This window comes from Daktulosphaira vitifoliae, unplaced genomic scaffold (genome assembly GCF_025091365.1).
Source record: "Daktulosphaira vitifoliae isolate Bord-2020 unplaced genomic scaffold, ASM2509136v1 Scaffold_5, whole genome shotgun sequence".
Classification (NCBI taxonomy): Eukaryota; Metazoa; Arthropoda; class Insecta; order Hemiptera; family Phylloxeridae; genus Daktulosphaira; species Daktulosphaira vitifoliae.
This window is the reverse complement of record NW_026099576.1, coordinates 25,344,072-25,366,176: the sequence shown is the minus strand read 5'-3', so window position 1 is coordinate 25,366,176 and position 22,105 is coordinate 25,344,072. Positions and strand designations below refer to the sequence as shown.

Sequence of the window (22,105 nt, the reverse complement as noted above, 5' to 3'; positions counted from 1 at the left end):
ACGGCCAATTCGCGGTGTTATACCGTTGCTTTTTTAAACGTTTTTTTCCTGCGACTTGCACCGAATGGATTATTGCGTTTACGGACTGTTCCGGCGGAACAGCCGAACGCAGCCCCCTCGTCATTGACCGTCAACCGCGTGTCGATGACGGTCGGGACGGCGGTATCACGGTGTAATTATACATTATTATCGCTGTCACCGTATATGAAATATCTCACATTTTCGAGAACGCGTTCATTCCTAGTGTGTACGTATTCGACGGGGTGGATAAAACAAAACTGAAAAAAAAAAAAACAACGTCGAAACCAACGTATTTAAGGTACACCAGTACGACAGACAGGCGGCGCATTAATTTATGGGCGCGTGTTCACGGGGTTCCTCGTCTCCTTCCCAATGTCCGTTATTTGTATCTGTCCGAAGATTCACCATAATTCCGGTGATGTATAGTTTGGTACACGTGTGTGTAACTGTGTAACGCGAGTAGAGTGTGTACACGCGTTGTAACATTATTGTACTTCTGTTGAGTTTTCCCCGACCGTAACGAGTAATTTTTCCGTTATCATTTTCAATTAGTGTATCTGATAAAAAAATCGCAAATAGGACCACGTTCACGGCGAGTTCGCGCGATGACATTGTTTGTGACTCGTAGAAAGGGCACGATGAAGTTCGTTTCACCTCTGAAATGGACTCGTTGGGTGGTTTTAAATAGATATTCGCTCGATGTCTCTAGTTTCCACAGAGTGTTGTTTTAGTCTGTGTAGGCGCATCTAAATTGGTGTTTATGCGTTAGTTGGTCGTATGAATTATGCTGCATGAGCAACATGACATAACTTTTAAATGTCGCAGCAGAACACGAGTCCAAAATATCTCCATATAGAAATAATAACCACGAAATAGTTTTTACGTTCATTTACTACGTAAGTAATTACGGTGACAAATTTTGAAATTAATCACTCAATTACTCTGGAGGAATTTACGAAAGAATGCGGTTTCTCATCATTACTCATTTGGAAATGTTTACTGAGAGTTGTTTTGTGATGCTAACGCGATCACAATAAAATTAATAATATTTACTAAATCAATATACATATATATTTTTGGCTGTTTCGAGAGTATTTTTGTGATCGGTAATTTCGGATTCGTATTGGCCACACTCCTTTCATCAGAATCTTTTGTCATCTAGTGGTTGCCGTAATGTCACGATTGTGTAAATTTGCAGCCTCTAGCGATCTATTCGAAAGAAAAACACTATGTCGTCCACTTGAACTATTCAACTACAAGACAATGCGAGTGCTTTTCTTAACTCGAAGAGATTCATTCCAGACGTGCCACGATTTACCTTCGAGTTATTGGCGTAACGTTCAGCTAATTCGAATAAAATATTTACTAGTTAATTGTACAGAGTCATTGCGATGGTCGATGACACGTCTCGACGGCGAGCATAAAAAAAGCATCGCAATAATTACAGTCGCACTCCGCCCACTCGCGAATCGACGTGGATGGCTGTAGGCGGTTTGTAATGGAAACGAACAATTGGTACAATTAATAAAATAACGTTGCACGACTTGGACGGTCATCTGAGGAGTAGAGAGAGACGGTTAAAACTGGAGGGAATTACAAAATAAACATTGTAAAAGCCAATATGATAAATAAAACAGAGGAAAAAATCGAAGTAAATTATTGTTCGTTCTAAGTGGCGTTCGGGACCTGTTTATGATATTTCATTTCATTCGTAGATGACAACCATATCGTAATTCAGTTTTATGTTTCGTACTCGGTTTCCAGGTCTTGTATATGAACGCGTGTGTGTTTAGATCATGTACAAACTCGTATTTTACCAACACGAAAATCATTTAATGCGTCGAGTTTCCTCAGCAGAGACTCGACTCGAGTATCCAAAATTTCATAAAAAACAAATCTACCACGTTTTAATTTATTATCGCGTTAATTAGGGTTATAGCTTCAGTGTAAAGAGAAAATAAAATATTCAACATAGTTTCACTGCAAACGAAAAAATAATCAACGTACATGTTCAAATATATTATAATTAAAAACAGAATCAACATTTTTTTTTTTAATAAATCGTTTAACGTTGTAAAATTATGATTACAATTCCCTTCGGCTGCAGTGCTGATATATTATAATACGTTCATTGTGTAATATCTCGATTCCGGAATTCCAAAAAAAAAAAACAATAAATAATGTCTTGTAAAGATTTAACGTGGGACCAAACAACGATGCGAAAATGGCAATAACGTGTTACATCAAATTCATTTCTTGTACAATACATTTATATTTGTACAAGTTGTATTAACAATAATATTGTGTTGCTCAAGATCCATATCCGTTCAAATTAAAAACTTTATTCAATTATAAAGATTTACATCACTTAATGATATAATCACAATGATTTTTATTTACAATCCCAAGTGTATCTACCGGTTTATTTATGATTCCAATCAATAAATGCAACATGTGAATTTTCAAAGTATAGTAAGAAGAATTATTTGTGTGCATTAAATTTAAAATATTAATTCCTGTAGAGTAGTATTAATAAATTTGGATTTGATCGTCTCAAGACTTGTATTGTAATAATATAACGCATTATAAAATTTCCCTGCAATATTTTAAATCTTGTATGATTATCAGTTACATTATTATGAAACCGATTATTGAGTCAGTATATTTGGCTGCCTCCTATTCATTTATTAGGATGACTGTTTTGTTGCGTATTTATTGTGTTTGTTATTCTAACCATTGTTCCTCTATACGAATTTAGGATACAACTCCATAGATGTTACAAAATATCAATGTAAAACCATCCAACAATTAATAATAATTAAAAATAACAATATTTAAAATCAAGAAACAGTAGGTGAAGAATTTCAACATAGAGAAATTTTTATTTACACAATACATTATGAAAGTTGTCAAAATAATAAATTCTTTTAATTTATTTTCAAAAACATTTAAAACAAGTAAACTTAAAGCAAAGTAAAAAAATATACCCTAAGAATTTGTTATAACTTTAAAAAGGCAATTTTAAAATTTATTTAGTCAAATCCATAATGTTTATATTTAGGTTCAATAAAAATGTACTAGTTTTAATTTATATTGGCATTAAATGATTCGAGGAGTAATTAGACGATACTGGTCATCTAAAGTTTTTCTGTTTATTTCGAAAAGTCTAAATGTAATTTGAACACATTTTTCGGAAAGTCTAATGTAAATTTTCTTTTTCAAAAAACGGTTTTACATATCCGATGTATATCGTTTTTGGGAGTTCTGACAGAAATCGAGAAACCTAAGAATTCTCAAGTCTTCCAGTATACATTTACGGTGGTGAACATAAAATTTCATCTGTCAATATGTTGGTAACTACTGTTATAATGGCAAGATTGAAGCAGTCACAGTTATTATTTAGTTATATCGATTGTCAGCAATTCGGTAGAAGTAAATTGATCCGCCTTCGAGTATTCTTGTTATACAAGAATTTGTAGACGTATTCAGTTTAGTTGAATCGCTCGGCGTTATTATGTTTTTCACGGATGTTTTGGCAAACCGTTCAAAATTCATCAAATCGTTGTACTCGTTATTTGGCTTTATCCGGCAAAATCTTTTATTTTACATGTACACAACAATTCTGTTAGAAGAGAAAGGAAGAACGGTAGATCACTCAGGTGTGGACTATTATTGACTTACTCGCTGAGTAATTGCACCAAGAGATTTCATATCCATCCTCGGGGTTCCACTATACCGCTGTGTCGGTCTCAGCGGGCAAACACACACACTCGGTACGGTTTATTGAATAAGTGTAATTTTGCAAACGGTAAAATCCGTCGCCCATGTAAAAAACACGATTTCGGTACCCCTTACCTCCACGGGGTATGCAGCACCGGATATTTAGCCGCGGCGGTAGCCGACTCTGTGTAGTGTACATAGTCAAAGGCGGACCGGTTAACAAGAAGTTGCACGGCAGTGACGGCGAGTTGACAGCGGCCATACATGATTTGTAGGTACCTTGTGTGTGTCACCCTACCCACAATTTGTTTTCTTTATTAAATGATCGAGCTGAAACAATACAGACGACTTCAACATTGGTGACAGACTTAAACAAGTAATGTCAGATTTATGAAGTTTGTGACGAATTATTCGTTGAAAATATTCACGTAAATGAGGTGCAGTTAAAGTAATTAAACACGTTGTGATTATTAACGCAGTTTGATTCGATCGAAATAATTGAATGCCCATCGAGTATGGAAAGTTATGTGACATTTGATTATCAAATTAGGTATAGTTCATACAACTTTATGCATTTAGAGTTTTGCATACAAATTGAAAGTTGAATTTTCATGGAATATTAATAGAAGTACTTTTATAAGTAGTAAATGATATGTAGCGACCTTGATCCAAGGTCCTATTTTTCAATTTTTGCTGCATGTTTTGCCAAACAGATGAGTAAAAATTGAAAAGAAATTATAGAAAATAATAAATTCTATGGCTTACGACATCAATGACAGAACTAGAATTGAAATACCTATAGATTTTTAAATGCAGCAACAGTAATTTCAATTGGAAAACCGCCTTATGTTGAACGCAAGCAATTATTAAAGTAATCACATTAAACACTTTGGCTAATATTAACGCAACTGAACACCACCAGAGGAGCATTCATTGATTCGCGCGTTGTTTTATTATTCATTTGTAATTAACGACAGTTTTATAATAGCGTAGTAAAAATATCGTGAGGTTCTGGTTGTCTAGCCGTGTCGGTCGGGGACCATTAAGATTTGGACCCTTGTAAACGTTACGGTCACAATAAAAATTCAATATATATTTTTTACCAGTACTGTGTTGTTGTCGTGGAACCGAAAATCAAGCGGGGCCCACGCACGACGGCCACGGGAAAATACACTCACCGCCGGTACTTGAACGCACGTATGAGTACGCCGTGCACTGGCGCAATACGGCCATCGATCTGATCGAGGTTCCAGTAAAACGCCCACGGGAAGATGATTTATCGAAACGGTGTCTCGCGCGGACCACCGAAATAATATTATAAATGGTCGGAATTAAGGTGGCTGGCCGGGTTAAATAAATATCGTCGGTTTTATTTTTCCCCATCGACCCCCGAAAAGTCTCCCGCCAGGGTCCATTACGCGGCGACGACGACGTGCATTTGCCGACACCGAAAACCAATATAATAAAAATATTAATGGCGGTCGCTTTTCTCGCGGCCGCTAAGTGCCGAGACACGCAGAGAGAACATCGACAGGCACTCGACCGAGTCGGGCCGCGGGAGGGCTTTTTCGCCATCGACGCACATTTTTCACCGCACCTCCTGCCCCGCTCGATTTTAATCGTCCGCAAGTGTTTCGTTTTGTTTCCCGTCCGGTTTTTCCCGACCCGATCGTTTCTCCGGGCGGCTTTCGGGTCCGGTCGAGGAACCCGAACGGCCGACTCGTTGCATTAATTATCCAAGTACCATAATCAATTTGTGGCGGCGCGACACGACCTGTTGCCATAAATTTCACATGTTCTACATTCGTATACCGATTTGATTAAATTTCGCATCCGCGACCCGTTTGGAATAGAGAGTACTGCGCTCGATTACTTTTACTTGTGCGCAGTGTGTAACACAAGTGCCAACACCGTTGTGACTTCTACATAGCCGACTAGATGTTCACTTGCTGATCGTTTCAGTCATAAATTATCTCAAGGTAAATTGTCTCGTTCCACATGTCGTGTGCCGCAGTGTCTACACACTTCAAAGTGACGTTATTGAAAAAACTTTCATTCGGTACGTGTTCGAATGAAGTTAGTGTTATCGTGATGTCTCTCGTTCTAAGTTTATCAATCATTTATTTTAACAAACTATCATCCCGATTCGCTAACGTTATCAACATTGCGGCGTGAGCAATAAAAATCTCAACGTGACTTCAATGAGTACTTGCTTTTTTCTCAATGAACTACGTCTATTCATAAAAAAGTTCAACTGATGCTAATAACGCCCAGACTTGATTGGCTCAGCGTGCAATGATATCTAACACATAGTATCTATCTTGCCGGATTCGTCGTTTTCAAGATGGAATCTAATGTCTAAACAACTCATTGTACCCAGAGAATGTACATCATAGTTTTAAAAATAAAAGAATGCGCTCTCAAACAAACAGCAATACCGAATACGCCTCTTATCTGATTACTCGTAATCAGGATTACTTAATTTTTGTGTCGAGGAACGATGCTAATGATTCGTGTTAGTGTTTAAGCGGCTAAAAATAAACGTACAAGTTCAATATAGCCAACTGAAATCGCGACAGAGAATAAATGGTACACTAGTACAGTTTTGCAGTGGATGTGAACTACTAGTAGAGATAACAAAATGAACTTTTGTCTTGCTATAAATCATTGGGTTCTGAAGTTAATAACGCGAGTTAAAGGACCAAATCATTAAATGTACGGCAAAAGATAATTTTATGAAGGAATTGACGTCATAAATATCGTTTCTGTTTTATGAAATAAAATATCGTTCACGCGGTATATTAAAAGTAAACACAAAGCGTGTAATGACGTCCTTAACGGCATTTCACTAAGAAAATTAAATGTGATTTATGCAAAGCGTGTAATGTAGTCGAGTTGAACGACAACAGCGTGAGGAGGATAAACGAAGGGCGAATAAAACAGAAGCGTACGCGTTATTATAATCCGGGAAAAACGGTCTAAACGCGACTATCGAGTCGGATTTTTTATAAAGCAATAATTATATGTGTTGCGAGAAAATAATTTGGTTTCGTGAAAAAAACGTTCCCACGAGTTACTTTGCAAAAACGATCAAAGCACAAAACGACACTGAACTTGGCACGTTCCCACGAGTGGTTGTCATTGTGTTGGAACGTCACAGAAATCCGATGGAGTCGAAAAACGCCTTCTTCCGGTAGACTTCCGCGCGCTCGGATTCCTGCGGAGTGACCTGTGTAATAATGTGATGTTGGTGCACACCAAACCGGAAAGCCTTTACAGCCGTTGTTCGCGGACGTGGCAATTTCCAAGTGGGGGACATCGTAATAATAATAATAATAATAAGAATAATAATAACATAATGAATGGGATAAAAGCGGTCCCTCGGGCGTTGTTTTCGCCGGTGATTTTTCTCATGACTAAGCGCCGCGTTTATTTAATAGCCGTTTGTATGCGATCGCACAAAAGATTTGATTTTTGATTTCTCGACTAGGCAACGGGTAGACGTCGAAAAACGATTGTAAGAGGAAGAAAAAAAAAATCAAATTCGTTTTATTTTCGTAATAGTTAACGGCTGCAAATCGACCGAATGTGTTCGGAAGGCTACTGCCTTCAACGCGACTGGGTTTTGGACGTGGACAGCACAGGAAGATGTGCGTGTGACGAACCAGTGACGATGATAATAACCGTAAGACATACACAATTGCTAGACACACACTTATCACAGTCCCACGACGGCGATGCTTAATTGAATATTGTAATACACCAGATCAAAACCTATAAATGTACACAAAAGGCAATTGTACATATTCAATAAGAGTGTATTTCTTCTTGTTTTGCACCGAGTCGTCATCAGACAATCATTATGACCGTAAAGTCATCTAAAATTTTAATGATTTACTGTTATGTGTTACACATTATTGAAATAAGGCAATGCGCCACAAGAAAATGGAACAGTTTGCTCAGAGCCGGTTGTATTTTAATGGTCTATTGTAGAGTTTCGTCTTCTTTGGGACATTTTACTACTTTTATGAAGAAAAAGTAATAATTTATGTGTTTCTCTAATGTATTTCAGTAATGACGACGCTTATATTTGTAAGGAATGCACCGATGCATTGTTTGCAAAAAATCTAGTCAGGGCTGATAAGTTTATGCATTTATACATTTTGTTAAACTAATTTTTAAAGCAATTATATCCAAATGAACATGTTATAAGTTTTGATTAACACACTAAGCAGTGTATTTAACTTGTAGCATATCAATAAAGGATGGACTTAGGAGAATTCAAGTTCCCAAGAGGATTATTTTTTTTTTTGGGTCGTTACTTTACTTATAAATTTTGCTATTATTTATATTTCACTAGGATTGCTCGATCAAAAATTGTAAATACATAAAACTACGAGCCTTGTCAATTACAGAAATGATTGTGTAGTTAAGAAGACGTATACGAAAATTATTTTATTAAATACAATATCAAATTCTTCATGTGGGGTTTTTCTTTAAAAACGTTCTTGCACGCGTTATATATCAATAATTTGTATACGGCTTATTAACTACACTAATTCTGATAAAAATTTCAATTAAAACTTGCATTTTAATTATAGTTTGTTAAAATTATTATTATTATTTTTGTGATTCAATTGGTAATAAAACAGTTTTATATGACTTCAATTATAATTTTATTTTGCATAGATACATGACATTAGATGATATATATATATATATATTAATATTAAATACATAAAAAGAGCAACATATTACGTTTGAGTTTTGTAAAAAAATACGAGTATTGTGACCATTTCAAATTAGTTTTAAATACCCATTACAGTTTTTAATGAAAGTTGAAGTAACGTTATGTACCAGTACTTGTATTAAATCGTTTTCTGATATTCTATTGTTGTTTTATTGTATGGGTATATTAACTATGCGGAAAGTGTTGATAATTTAATATTCAAATGGGTCACGGACATGAGTTAAAAAGATGCGACGGAGGCGATAACAAGTTGTCATTCATTGCAGTTGAGTTAGTCAAAAATTATTGTTTAGGACACACAACAGTGTCATAATATATAATATGATAAATTAAATTAAACTCCTCTAGCTATACTATACGCTTCTTCACGTATTGCCGTTGTTGAACATTAAATGATTATAATACGTATATTTAAATCGAATCGGTGATAGTACAAGACATGACATCGGTAGTGTTAACTTATGTATTTCAAACACATTCAGAACTATCAACGGAACATTTTTTTTTTCATTTCGTTTTTAATTCACGAGACAATCGGTCGTTCTTCATAAAAAGTGTACGAAAAACACTCTTGACTTCACATCAAGTCCGGCTTACCTACAGAACACTCAAAGCTCACAACTGTACGGTTGTCCTGCTGAGTTAGTAACGTCCCCGAGTGCTCTGTACATTTGCACTATACCGCCGGATTAAAAAATCAGTTATCAACGAAATTGCCCGGTGCCTAATAGTTATCATTGTTTTAGATTACTATGAGCGCACTGTTCTTGGAGTGCCTTTGATCAGCGGCACACGCGTTCTTTGCCACTCGAGGCTCCTTCAGGAGTGCTGTGGTTCGATGAGTGTTTTTGCTGCAGCGGCACATGCCGATTTAGGAGTGTCCGAAGGTATTTCTACATCTAGGCGAGTACAATAGAGATTATTATTTATTATATTGTTGTTTAATAATTATCGCAGAACACAAATTGTTTGACCCCGTTTCTACATGTCTCGCTCTGTCTATAATGGTGGTTTTTTTTTTTTTTTTTTTTTTTTTTTGCATCGGCCGGGTGATTAATGCGGACGAACGNTTTTTTTTTTTTTTTGTCTTTTGTTGCATTGTGTGGCGGCGGCGGCGGCATGCGTGATCAAGACGAGCATTGTTTATCGAGAAATAAGAGATGACGATGATTTCAAGAGTTTGTGCGGCGATGGCGAACGTGCACGCAATACAGGAGTAATGCAAGAGTAGGAGAATTATAATTAACTCGTGTATCATTTGGCGGATCCTTTTGTTTTATTGCGTTTAATTACTTTTCTTTGTTAGAAATATTATTGTTGAAGTTATTGTGTATTATTTTTGTCGGGTGCCAAAGTCATCAAGATGATTCCGTGTTCAATAGACGATTCGCCAGTATCTCCGAAATTTCATGATCTAATCGGCTGTTCAATGTTTTTTTAATGACAATTCATAAATACCGTTATACTCGTATCAATATTGTGATTTTAAAATATGATTATTATGTGATATTATCACATAAGAGTCATGATAATACAACAGTACAATATTTGTCATCCTTCGACAAGGTTGTTTAAAATATGTTTTAAACAAATCTGTTTGAAGTATAAATGAACAGTTTAAAACGTGAAAACCCTGTCTTTCGATAACATTCTAAAAAACTTAATAATAACAATCTAAAATTAGAACAATATTATGTTCAGTCAATTGATTCTTAGAACAAAAATTTTAATATATTATAAAATATAACGCCGTAGCGTTAAAAATGACAAGTGAAGTAAAAAGTTTTATAAGTAAACTTAAACAAGTGATTTTCTAGTATGTGTTTAAAAATCCCTTTATCACATGGAATAGGCAACAAAATGTGTTTATGTTACCTGATGTTTAGGTCACTTCGCCGCGTAGTTTAAACGTCACATACATATTAGATAACATTATTTTACTAAGGTATTAACAATAATTTTAACTTGTTTTGTACACTCATAAAAAATGTTTGGATAATTTCTTACAATGTATTACTTATCTAATAAGTTTTAGTTTTAGTATAACAGCAAGTTGTTTTAGTTCTGCGGAGTTGTAGCATTTCTATTTTTTTTAGTACTTGAAATAAGGGTTAAGTCGATTGCAATAGGATTTAAGTTGAGACTTACAAGGGTGCGTGTTATAAAGGTATATTGCACAATGAAAAAAAAAATGATTTTTCTTTATGGGCGCTACGACAATTATAAAGCCGCTTAAGACCGTATAAATAACGTCTTTAGATCAACGTGCAGTGGAGTGGCGATGAATGAGATGCACACAGCACTGGCTCCTCCACATTGTTCGGTCCTTTTCATAACGTGTCTTAACTATTATAAGAGGCTGTTCTATTGTAGGAGGCGCACGTCGAGTTTACATTGGACTCGAAAAAAAACATCTCGTACTTTTCTTCTTCTAATTCTCACACAATAAATAACAACAATATATTACTTGTATCATTGTTATTGTAATCAAGTATTATGTTTTGTGATAAAAAAATACAGCGGCGATAGGGTGGTTATAATGAACACTTGCTTTAGCGTGCGGTGCATCATCAATTTATCGTCTTGTCGTCTCCTTATAGTCCAGTGTTAATAATAGTAATAATAATAATAATAATAATGTATTAATACACTGTTTTTTTTTTATATCTTTCCAATACATATTGTTTGAGTTCATTGTTGTCTTGTACCTTCAATAATAATCATTACACTACACATCGATTGAAACGCTGTTGTTGTTATTAATAATCTTATCTATAGATCGCGGTTTGAACCAAACCGCTCGCACTGTTTTAATAGATCCTATTCCTTTCAACATAAAAAATCGAGAACCATACTGATTCTCGACAGTTTTACGTTGTCTAGTAGTTGTTCATTGCAGCTTGGCTAACGAAAAACATTTAATTCCACATCACTCTGGCACTCGAAAGCTTTTGCAGTCGCATGCTGTAAAAAGTGACACCTGGCCCACACGCAATACATTCTGCTTCGATGGGCGCTCAATTTTTTGGAATTTTCATGATATTGTTTTTGCTTAACGCGAAAACCGCTCGTGCCCGCGGGTAGTCAGACTTCCCACGGCGTGTGTACGCGTACAGACATACTCGCCGCCAACAAACGATCGACTCTTGATGGCATTAACATTATGTAATGATCACTGAGAGTTTTAAACGGTTTTTTACTATCCTTTGGTGGGTCCCTTTGCACTCGACCGATTTGAATACTCAAAATCATGAATTTTTATTTTTTATCATTAAAATTTGACAAATAATGTCTATCGAAATGTAAATAACAACACTTTATTTTGATAAGACAGCCAAATAAAAGTGTCGATATTAGCTAATAGTCTGTTTTCCATGCATTTAAATTAATTAGTAATATGAGGAAGCGTATGAAGAGCAAACTTTTAAAAATAATCCGATTTGTTTCGATTGTAAAAAAATTGTACGCTTAATTATTTATAAAACTTACATTAAATACTAATCCTATCGAGAAATTTTACAATATCGCATACAATTTAACCACATTATAATTATAATTAAAAATCGCCGAAATGCCAAGAAAAATTATATTAATTATATAAATATGGTTATTTTTATAATCGAATTACGATTAAAATCAATAGTTTCAAAAGTATTGATAAACTTTCTTTTGGAAATGTTCATATTAATATTAAAAAATAACAAAATTAGTTTAAATTAGAACTTGCCAAATATAATTTTCAAACAATACTCGATCAAAACAAAAAACCAGCGTATAATTAATTTTATGTAATTATATTTTTCAGAGAAAAAATTTCTTTTTAGTAGGATTCGAAGACGACGTTGAAAGTTATCACATTTGTTTTTAGTACTTGTTAAAACTATAAAAAAAAAGGTTGCGGATTTTATAATATTTTAAGGTTAAAATTTTCATTAGTTGTATAAAAATTACCTAAATAATGTTTAATTAGACATAATATAAATGTTTACAATAGTTTGATGAGTATTTCTATAAAAAATCTATCAAGTGTCTAGGTAAACATTATGCGATGATTGGTTTTTGAATGTTATCTGGGCTATAGATAAACAAAAACTCGAGATAATATTTCTTAATAATGTGTTGTATTGTAAACAATTGAATTCAACCGAAATTTCGTACGTTTTGTCAAGACCGTGAGCACTTGTGTTCGTTAACCGTAGAGAACGGCTAATGCAGTTTTTGTACTAAAAGCGTATCAGTTTCTTTTTTCAACGGGGAGTAAATAACCACCATAATTCGATTTTCTTCTATGACATAATTAAATAAAGTAAATCATCGCTGGTAGATTAGATCTTGGCCGATGTACTCCCTATAGCGCCTGTCGCGTGTACTCGTTTCATTAGCGATCCATTGAAATCGGACTGCATGTACACCCCCAAATATTTCTACATTTATACAAACCCTATCTGATCGTTTTAATCAGTCAGGTCGCGACTATAAACAAATGTTGGTAATCAATCTAATCTGTGCAGAAAACACACTGTCCGTGGACAATGTCAATTGTCCAGAAGTGCGTACTACTTGCGTGCGACCCCAAAGACAACGTGAATTTTGCAATTTCCACATTATCCACTAATAATTATTGCAGTGTATACGGGACAAAGTGCTGTCCGGATGCGGACAAAAAACACATATAAAACCGCGGGTAACGGTTGGTGGTCCTGTGTGATCGTTACGAAGTCGGTGGCAAAATGGATGAATAATAATTGACAGAAAATCGGGCCTCTATTCACTAATGAATGGGAATGATTTCTTTTTTTTTTGTTTTTTTTTTGTTTATTCGACAAAAAGTCAGTTAGACCCACTGGGTAACACGATGGGAGGTTTGTTTTGTGAGCAGGGACCACACTCGGAGCAACCGGAACGCACGAGTTAAAACTAATAATAGAAGAAAATATTATGCGCTATTGGTTTTGGATTTTTCTCCAGGACTACACTGGCGCGACTGTATTTTTGTACGCCATCATAGTTCTATATGTCCCATTATGAAATTTGCCGGTTCGTCATGCCGAACTGAACTTTACTATTATTTAACAACTGGAGAGAGTTGAATTGTGCACTGGTCTAATCACACGGATCATTTGAAAATAATTATATACGTATTTTGTTATTATAAATTACAAGTTTATTTTACATTTCACGCCAATTTAATTTAACAAGCAACATTTTCACATATAATTCATTTTGACATTGGCTATAATTTTGTACACAAATCGTTAAAAATGCTATTTATAAAACTTAACATTTTTTCAACTGGAAAACCAAATATTTCTAGTAGCAAAATAAATGTCGCCTTTGGTAGCTCTATTAATTATTTAGAGCACTTAATTGCAAAGTGCTGAAATCCTTAATTGACAATACTCTCATCGATTTATAAGTACCTCTAATGTATACCAATTGAATTATAAAAACACTGTCTAGAATTTTGAAACAAGGCGTTAAAATATTTTTATTAATTATTAGATTATGTGAAGTGCGTTTTTATCACGAATAAAATTTGCTTTTATTAAATATAAATAAAGTAATTATAGTTATCGTAGTTAGTAAAAATCCGGCAGTATATTGTGAAATTTAGTCCTCTAAAATTGTATTAAATTAATAATAACAATGTTCCGTATTTTATTTTGTCTTGGACTGATTGTTTGTCAAAGTGTGGTATTTTCGGGATTCATATATCCAAAGTATGATGATTCATTAATATTAAAATGGTGGCAATCCGGTGTTATTTACCAGGTATATGTAAGGTCATTCAAAGATAGTGATGGGGATGGTATTGGAGATTTGCATGGTAAGAAAAATCTGCAATTACAATTTCGTATATGACCTAAATAATAGCAAAATACTTCTAATTAATATAACAAATATTTTATCACTAGATTATGTATGAATAATTAATAAATATATTTTAATTAAAAGTAAGTTGAAAAAGTTCTACTTTCTATACGCATTCATAAGTTCTGAACCACTCTGTATAAAGAGGAAATGATCCGATTAAAAAAAAAAAGTATGTCGAATGAAAGAAGTATATAAATATTATAATTCACAAAAAAATTGTATTGATTCATACATTTTTCAAAAAGCTATAGCATTATAAAGTTAAAAATATAAAATCGAGAATTTTAACACATAAATAGCATAGGGTAGTCATTTTCAACGTGAAGACAAAATACAGTCCGAAATTTTTTTCCATAATAAAGTATGTTACATTAACTTTAATTTAATATTAAGTACATTTATTTAATATAGAGTACCTGTAGTCAGGTAAACGGTCGGATTTATAAAAAAAATATACAAAATGATAGGTAACCTCATGTATCTATAAAAAAAAATTACATCGATTTGTTCATTTTAAAAAAGTTTTAAGTAAAAAAAATTTCGAAAATTAGCGATTTTTAAATTTGTAATTTTTTGGAGATGTCCCTCATTTACGATGAACGGGGGAAACTTTTTTAATTCTTGAAGGTAATTTCTTCGACTAGATACGATTTCTGATCTTTTGACGTATCGTTGAAAGAAATTAGTTCGGTGAGAGCTAGGAAAAAGTGGTAACAGACAAAAAAAACATATCATAGCCAAATTATACCTTCACATCGAAGCTAAAATACTAAAAAAATTGTCTGGATTTTCATAAACATGTGCTGAAAGTTTTTATCGTAAACAATGTAAGGAAAAAATTGAAACTTTCAATACTTAACGTCAATATTATACTACTTGTGTATTATTATAATATTAGATCAAAGTACGGAAATGTTTGGATTACATCTTACAGTGTATAAATTTGGTGCTATTTTTCTAAGCAAATACACAATTATTAGATTTTTACATGTTTTCTTTGAACATAATGTGAGTTAAGACGTGTTAGAGGAATTATTACACAGCATTACATTTTTGACATTAATAAATGAATAAAATCTAATAGATATGAACAAATAATTTATTAATTATATATACAATATTTTGGAGTAATATAAATCAATAATTTATTTCAAATTTGTTTACAAATGAATTATTATAATATAATATTACATTGCGTATAGATTTATTTTTAGTGAAAGAATATACTATATATTTATTTTAATAATCTAATTAAATTTGTAGGTCTCACAGAAAAGATAGAATACCTTAAAGATTTGGGAGTTGGAGCTATTTGGTTATCACCAATTTTCAAATCTCCTCAATATGATATAGGATATGATATATCCGATTACAGAGATATTGACCCTTCATATGGTACCCTAGATGATTTTGATAAGTTAATTGATGAAAGTCACAAAGCGGGTAAGAATTTATTTAGTTTAAACTAAAAAACTAAGAAAATAGATTTTTCAGAATCATAATTTTATTAAAATAAAATACAATTTAAAGAATACGTGAAAATTAGTTAAGAATAGCATGTTGATTAATGGAAAACAAAAATTGGGGGTTCAGTTTCTAATAGTTCAAAATTGTCACTTATGTGACTTAATTGTTACATAAATAAGAATAATAGTAATTGCTATGATTTTCAAAGCTCATCATGAGCAATGTGTTGAATTTACTATTTTACTAAAAATTTTTTTAAAATTATTATTTGTGTTCATTCTATAAGAAATTTTAATTGATAAGCCAAATTTTTCGAAACATAGAATTAATAGTAAATAATATAAACATATGTTAAATTACAAATTATTAAAATAATATTTTATATTTACGATAATGTTTAAAAATTATTTGATTTTCAGTTTGCAACACATTTGATTTTATTAATTTAGAAAATTCAGTTTTACTATAAATTGAATTCCATTTAAAAATAATTTCTAGAATTTAAAATAAGAAATCCATACTAATATTATAGTGTACTAATACACTATAATATTAAATTTATATAAATTAAATATATTTAATGCATACTTATTTGGATTATTTACGTTATCAATATTTATGTTATTATATTGCAGGTCCATTAAAATGTTTATATTTTTATTTTTAAGGAATCAAAGTTATTTTAGATTTTGTACCAAATCATTCTAGCCATGAGCATGAATGGTTTAAAAAATCAGTGAAAAGAATAGCACCATATACCGACTACTATGTATGGAAAGATGCAGCTAAAAATGAAAAAGGTGAAAGAATACCTCCAAATAATTGGGTAGGTAAAACTACATACGTAATTAATATCCATAAATCGTATAATATATACATTGCTACAAATATATGTCTCAATCATCTTTATCCTAACACTTACATTTCGGTGTCTTACGTCTATTGAAATTCATAAAAACAGAATCATTTCTATATTTCATCATAGGGAAAAGAAGTTATAAAGTTTTCCAATACCATACGTCTCTTACACATGCAGAAATTAAAACATTTTTTTTATTATTTCAATTAAAAGTTAAAATTTACATGTTTATAATTTGTATTTAACTAAAAAATTGAACATATGTTTCAAGCCTACCCGTTTTCAGTTTCATACCTTTAATAATTGCGTTTTAGAATTATTCTGTTGCCTGAAGTTGAATTATTGATTTGATTTTATTAATTTGTTTTATTTAAAATATTCATAACATTAATAAATGTAACATTTAACCTCTTTAAAATAAGAAATAAATACGTAACTAATGTTACTGTGTCACGCTAAGTATATTATTTACAAATAATGTAATTATTTTAGTTATCGGTATTCAATAGTGGATCAGCGTGGGAATGGGACGAAGAACGTCAGCAATATTATTTTCATCAATTTTTGGTTCAACAACCAGATTTAAACTATAGATGCCCAGCTCTTGTAGAAGAAATCAAGGTATAATTATGCGATGTGTTCAGAACTTAAAGGATTAATATGCAAATTGTTTAAAAAAAATATATGGTTTTAGAATGTAATGCGTTATTGGTTGGATCGTGGTGTAGATGGCTTTAGGTTTGATGCGGTTCCAGCTCTATTTGAAGTTGAAAACTTAATGGATGAACCAAAATCAAGCAAATCAGATGCTTTACCTACCGACTATGATTATTTAGATCATCCTTACACTCAAGATCAACCAGAAACCTTTGACATGGTTCAGCAATGGCGAGAAGTGTTAGACAGTTATGAAAATAAAGGATCAGATGTAACAAAGTAAACTATACTATTTTAAGGAAAAAATATCAACATTTTTATTTATACAGATTTTTTATGGTATTTTATATCGGAACAAAAGATAATTTAATAAAATGCTAATTACAATAGGTTTTTTATGGTTGAAACTTATTCGCCCATTGATAAAATTATGAAATACTATGGCACCGATGCAAGACCAGGAGCTCATTTTCCTTTCAACTTCTTTTTCATTCAACAGTTCAATCGACAGTCTAATGCTTCAAAAGCTATAGATATTGTTGCTTCTTGGTTAGACAATTTACCTGCTGGCAAATGGCCAAATTGGGTTGTAAGCAAATATTAATGTTATTTAATTTGTACAGTGATATAATTAGATGAAAACCAATAATTTGTGTAAAATATTTTAGTTTGGAAATCATGATCAGCCAAGATTAGCTTCAAGGTTAGATTCAAATCTTGTTGATGGTATTCATATGATACAACTTCTTTTGCCTGGCACCACTGTTACGTATAATGGTGATGAACTTGGTATGGAAAATACATTTATTCGATGGGATCAAACAGTTGACAATGCTGGATTGAATGTTGGGTCAAGTCGTTATCAGCTGTTTAGTAGAGATCCAGAAAGAAGTCCATTCATTTGGAATGATGACCTTAATGCAGGTAAATAATAAAAATTAATAAATTAGATCTTTTAATACGAATAATTTTGCATACATATTAATCGTCTTCACTAATATAAGCAATAGCTTTCAAAGAAGATATTAAACATTCATAAATAAAAAATATATTTCTTTACTTGAAAGTTATAAAAAATTTTTAAATAGTACTACTGTCTCTTTAATAGATTATAAAATGAAAATTTCATGAAACTATTGCCGAATGCGTTTTTTAAAAGTAATATTTTTCTGACTTATTTAATATTTTATACCATAATTTATCTACATATTTATGGCATCCATATAGAATGTTAAATAACTATAAATTGAATTTTAATTAAGTATATTTTAAACTTTAATTCTAAAGGTTTTTCAAGTGCTAAGAAAACATGGCTTCCTGTAGATCCAAGTTATTGGATAAATAACGTGGAAGCGCAATCATACACAAACAGTCATTTAAAAGTTTACAAGCAATTGGTACAATTAAGAAAATCCAAAACAATAACACATGGGGATTTACAATTATTTGAAGCATCTGAATGGGTATTTGGTTTTATAAGGTAATTAAAAATAGCTATTTATACTCTAGTAAATAATTCAGTTGTATTATAAATATATAATTAACTTATAATTTTTCTTACTAAGTAATAACGATTAATTATTTTTTTGGTTTTTAAGAGCTCTGGAGGATTATCCAACATATATTGTAGTCGTCAACTTAGGTAGTGAGTATGAAAGTATAGATCTTCAAAAGATTAGGCCAACATTACCACGTTATCTGAGAGCTAAAATTTATAGCATTAACCATTCTCCTGATGTTAAATTAGAGTAAGTTTTTTAAGAGTAAATGAATTTTAAAATCTTATTTAATATAGATTATGGTACTTCAATCGTAAGTTAGGATACATAACTTTATTTCGGGATGATTGTTTTTGTCCATTTCTATTAAATTATTAATTTATATTCACTGAATAATTACTAACAATTAGTGTTCCAAAATCAAAATTAATACGAGCTAAAATTTATTATTTAGTAACAAAGAAAAGTGAACACATAGGGATTTGAAGTTGCAGAGTTCAAATATAATACTAATTTTTTGATAATTTATTTTTAAAGTGTGGTAAGGAATGGATAAAAATTTTGAGTATAGTACATTTATTTATATGTCTTTAGGTTACTGAAATTTAATTTGATATTATTTTATTCAAGGCTGGAAAAGTTCATAAATTTTAACTTAACTGCATTAACTTAACGATTCAAATTAATGCAATGAACAGTAAATTTGCGAAAATATCATAAGCGTAGGGTAGTAAAAGTTATTTGGAGTACAAAACTTTTCCATTTATTTTTTGTAATAAAACATTTTTTAAAAATTTTATAGACGAACCCTTTCCCCTGTTTATTTGATACTTGACAAACTTGACTTATACGAAACTTGTAAGTTTTTTATTATTATTGATATTAAGCACCAAGAAACAATAAATCAGATGTCACATATTTATTGAACAAATTAAACGTCAAAGACAAACATTTTCCAACAAAATAAAAAAAAAATTTCATAATATTAAGAATATTATTTTAAAAAGAGCTATTTTACGAAAAATACCAAATAATAAGTTATTTTGTCGTTTAAATGAATAAAAGAAAATTGAGCTAATATAATATCTAAATATTTCTGTTGAAGAAAAGTTTAACTTATCTTGACTTAACATAATAACTACTCGTTTGTGCTTTGAGTTTTTTGTTGATATTATTCCTGATTGAAAATAACTGGAAAAGTTCAAAATTTGGCTTAATTTGATTTTGAATAAAATTTATCGTAAATATTTTCAGTTTTAAAATTCAATATTAGTATTTATTACTCATTTTAGGATAGTATAGTACAGGCAATATAATTTAATACCTTTAAACTATGGTTAAGTTAAGTTATAATTTTAGTTAAACATTAATTAACTATGTTAATTTAGATATTGATAATTAGTGATAAAATATAGTAATATAAATATTAAAAGTAAGCTGGTGTATTAAATGGATAAAGTTATCTTTATTCTATTACTTGTTGTCGTTCTTTAGGTTGGACTCATAAAATCATTCTTTATTTACCATATATTTTCGTATACTTTAAATTTGCTTTCAATTGTTTAATATTTTATATTATACTATAAAGTTTATTGCATGTGTTATAACACTTAATTGTAGCCCTTTATATGTTTTTTTACTAGTATACTCAATATGTTTACTTACTTAGTTAAAACTTATTTTNTACTATTATACTCAATATGTTTACTTACTTAGTTAAAACTTATTTTATATGTCGTTGAATTATAATAAAAATGATTTATTTTTTGAACTGTGGATAATAAATCAATTATCCACTTTTGTAAGTTAATGATAGGCCAAAAATTTATGAAACTAAAAAAACATTTCACCAACTATAACTTTATTAAAATAGAATAAAGTATAATTTGTTTATTTAATTTATAAAAAATATAATAATAAATGTTTGACTTAATGACTGTNACTAGTATACTCAATATGTTTACTTACTTAGTTAAAACTTATTTTATAGGTCGTTGAATTATAATAAAAATGATTTATTTTTAAAACTGTGGATAATAAATCAATTATCCACTTTTGTAAGTTAATGATAGGCCAAAAATTTATGAAACTAAAAATCATTTCACCAACTATAACTTTATTAAAATAGAATAAAGTATAATTTGTTTTTTTAATTTAGAAAAAATATAATAATAAATGTTTGACTTAATGACTGTTCTTTTTACATTCGGTTTCGGCGATTATGAATTAAATAAATTCTTGTTTGCTGGTTAAGGAGGTATGGTAGGTTTGGGGAATAAATTATCCTGTTGCCTCTTTTAGTGTATTAAAAACTTGTATTAACAATAAAAATGAATAAAGAAAATCATTTTAAATTTAATAATATTTAATGAGAGGCATTCTTGTAAAGATACAGCTGTCATGTAAATACCATAAAACCAAAAAAAAGTTCCCATTATTTTGTAAAAAAATGATTTTTTATTTATATGTATAGATTGACATTAAATTTATATTTATTAATAACTGTTAGTGTAAATTATATTGTAAGAATATATTATTTCTAAGGGTAGATTTTAGAGGTAACTTTCGAAAATTAAATGGGAACCTATGGAAAAGAAGTGCCTTACGGCAGGTGGGGATAAGGATATTATGGGTTTTTCGGCGGAACCTAACTCAAAAAAATACGAGACAAGTCGAGTAATGAAATTATATAACGAAAAAAAGCTACGATGTTCTTTATACATATCCATTAATAAATGCAAACGTTTAGTGTAAAATACATTTCTCGTTCTCCCTGTTCCTCACTGTGTTATCTTCTTTTTCCTATCCTACTCCGTTGCACCTTTATATATTAAAGATACATATGTATATATAAGCAATGTACATGTGTCATTATTCCATAATTCACATATGAATGTTCTTAATGTTTTGTTTACTTATTTTTTTTACTATTATAATAATATAATTAAAATATATTGTTCAAATATTATGCAATAATTTTTTTATTTAATCATTTAAATCACTATTCTTTTTCCTTTTTTATTTTATGTTAACTTTTATTTTTTAAAATACTGTACTTAAAAATCAATAACCAAAATTCAAATAGAAAGCAAAAAATAAATAAATTAAATGACAATTAGTATTTTTTTAGACAATTGCGTTACTATTATTTTAGCTAAAGGAACTTTGTTCCTACAAGTATCCCACGATACCCGATTGGAACCGTAATAATACAATATTGGTTATCGACCAGTCAAAATTTTATTTAGACTATTCTCA

The 22,105-nt window shown here is 31.0% G+C and overlaps 1 protein-coding gene across 1 annotated transcript in view; it reads left to right on the top strand.

The window, feature by feature from the left end:
- Nucleotides 1–14,057: 14,057 nt before the first annotated feature.
- LOC126906844 (maltase A1-like) overlaps nucleotides 14,058–22,105 on the top strand; it is a 9,873-nt gene continuing 1,825 nt past the window's right edge. The window contains exons 1-9 of the mRNA XM_050687743.1: nucleotides 14,058–14,318; nucleotides 15,629–15,808; nucleotides 16,501–16,658; nucleotides 17,184–17,312; nucleotides 17,386–17,627; nucleotides 17,739–17,937; nucleotides 18,017–18,272; nucleotides 18,636–18,828; nucleotides 18,947–19,096. Of these exons, the coding sequence (XP_050543700.1) occupies nucleotides 14,138–14,318; nucleotides 15,629–15,808; nucleotides 16,501–16,658; nucleotides 17,184–17,312; nucleotides 17,386–17,627; nucleotides 17,739–17,937; nucleotides 18,017–18,272; nucleotides 18,636–18,828; nucleotides 18,947–19,096 (1,688 nt within the window). The 5' untranslated portion in view covers nucleotides 14,058–14,137. The remainder of the gene's footprint in view (nucleotides 14,319–15,628; nucleotides 15,809–16,500; nucleotides 16,659–17,183; nucleotides 17,313–17,385; nucleotides 17,628–17,738; nucleotides 17,938–18,016; nucleotides 18,273–18,635; nucleotides 18,829–18,946; nucleotides 19,097–22,105) is intronic.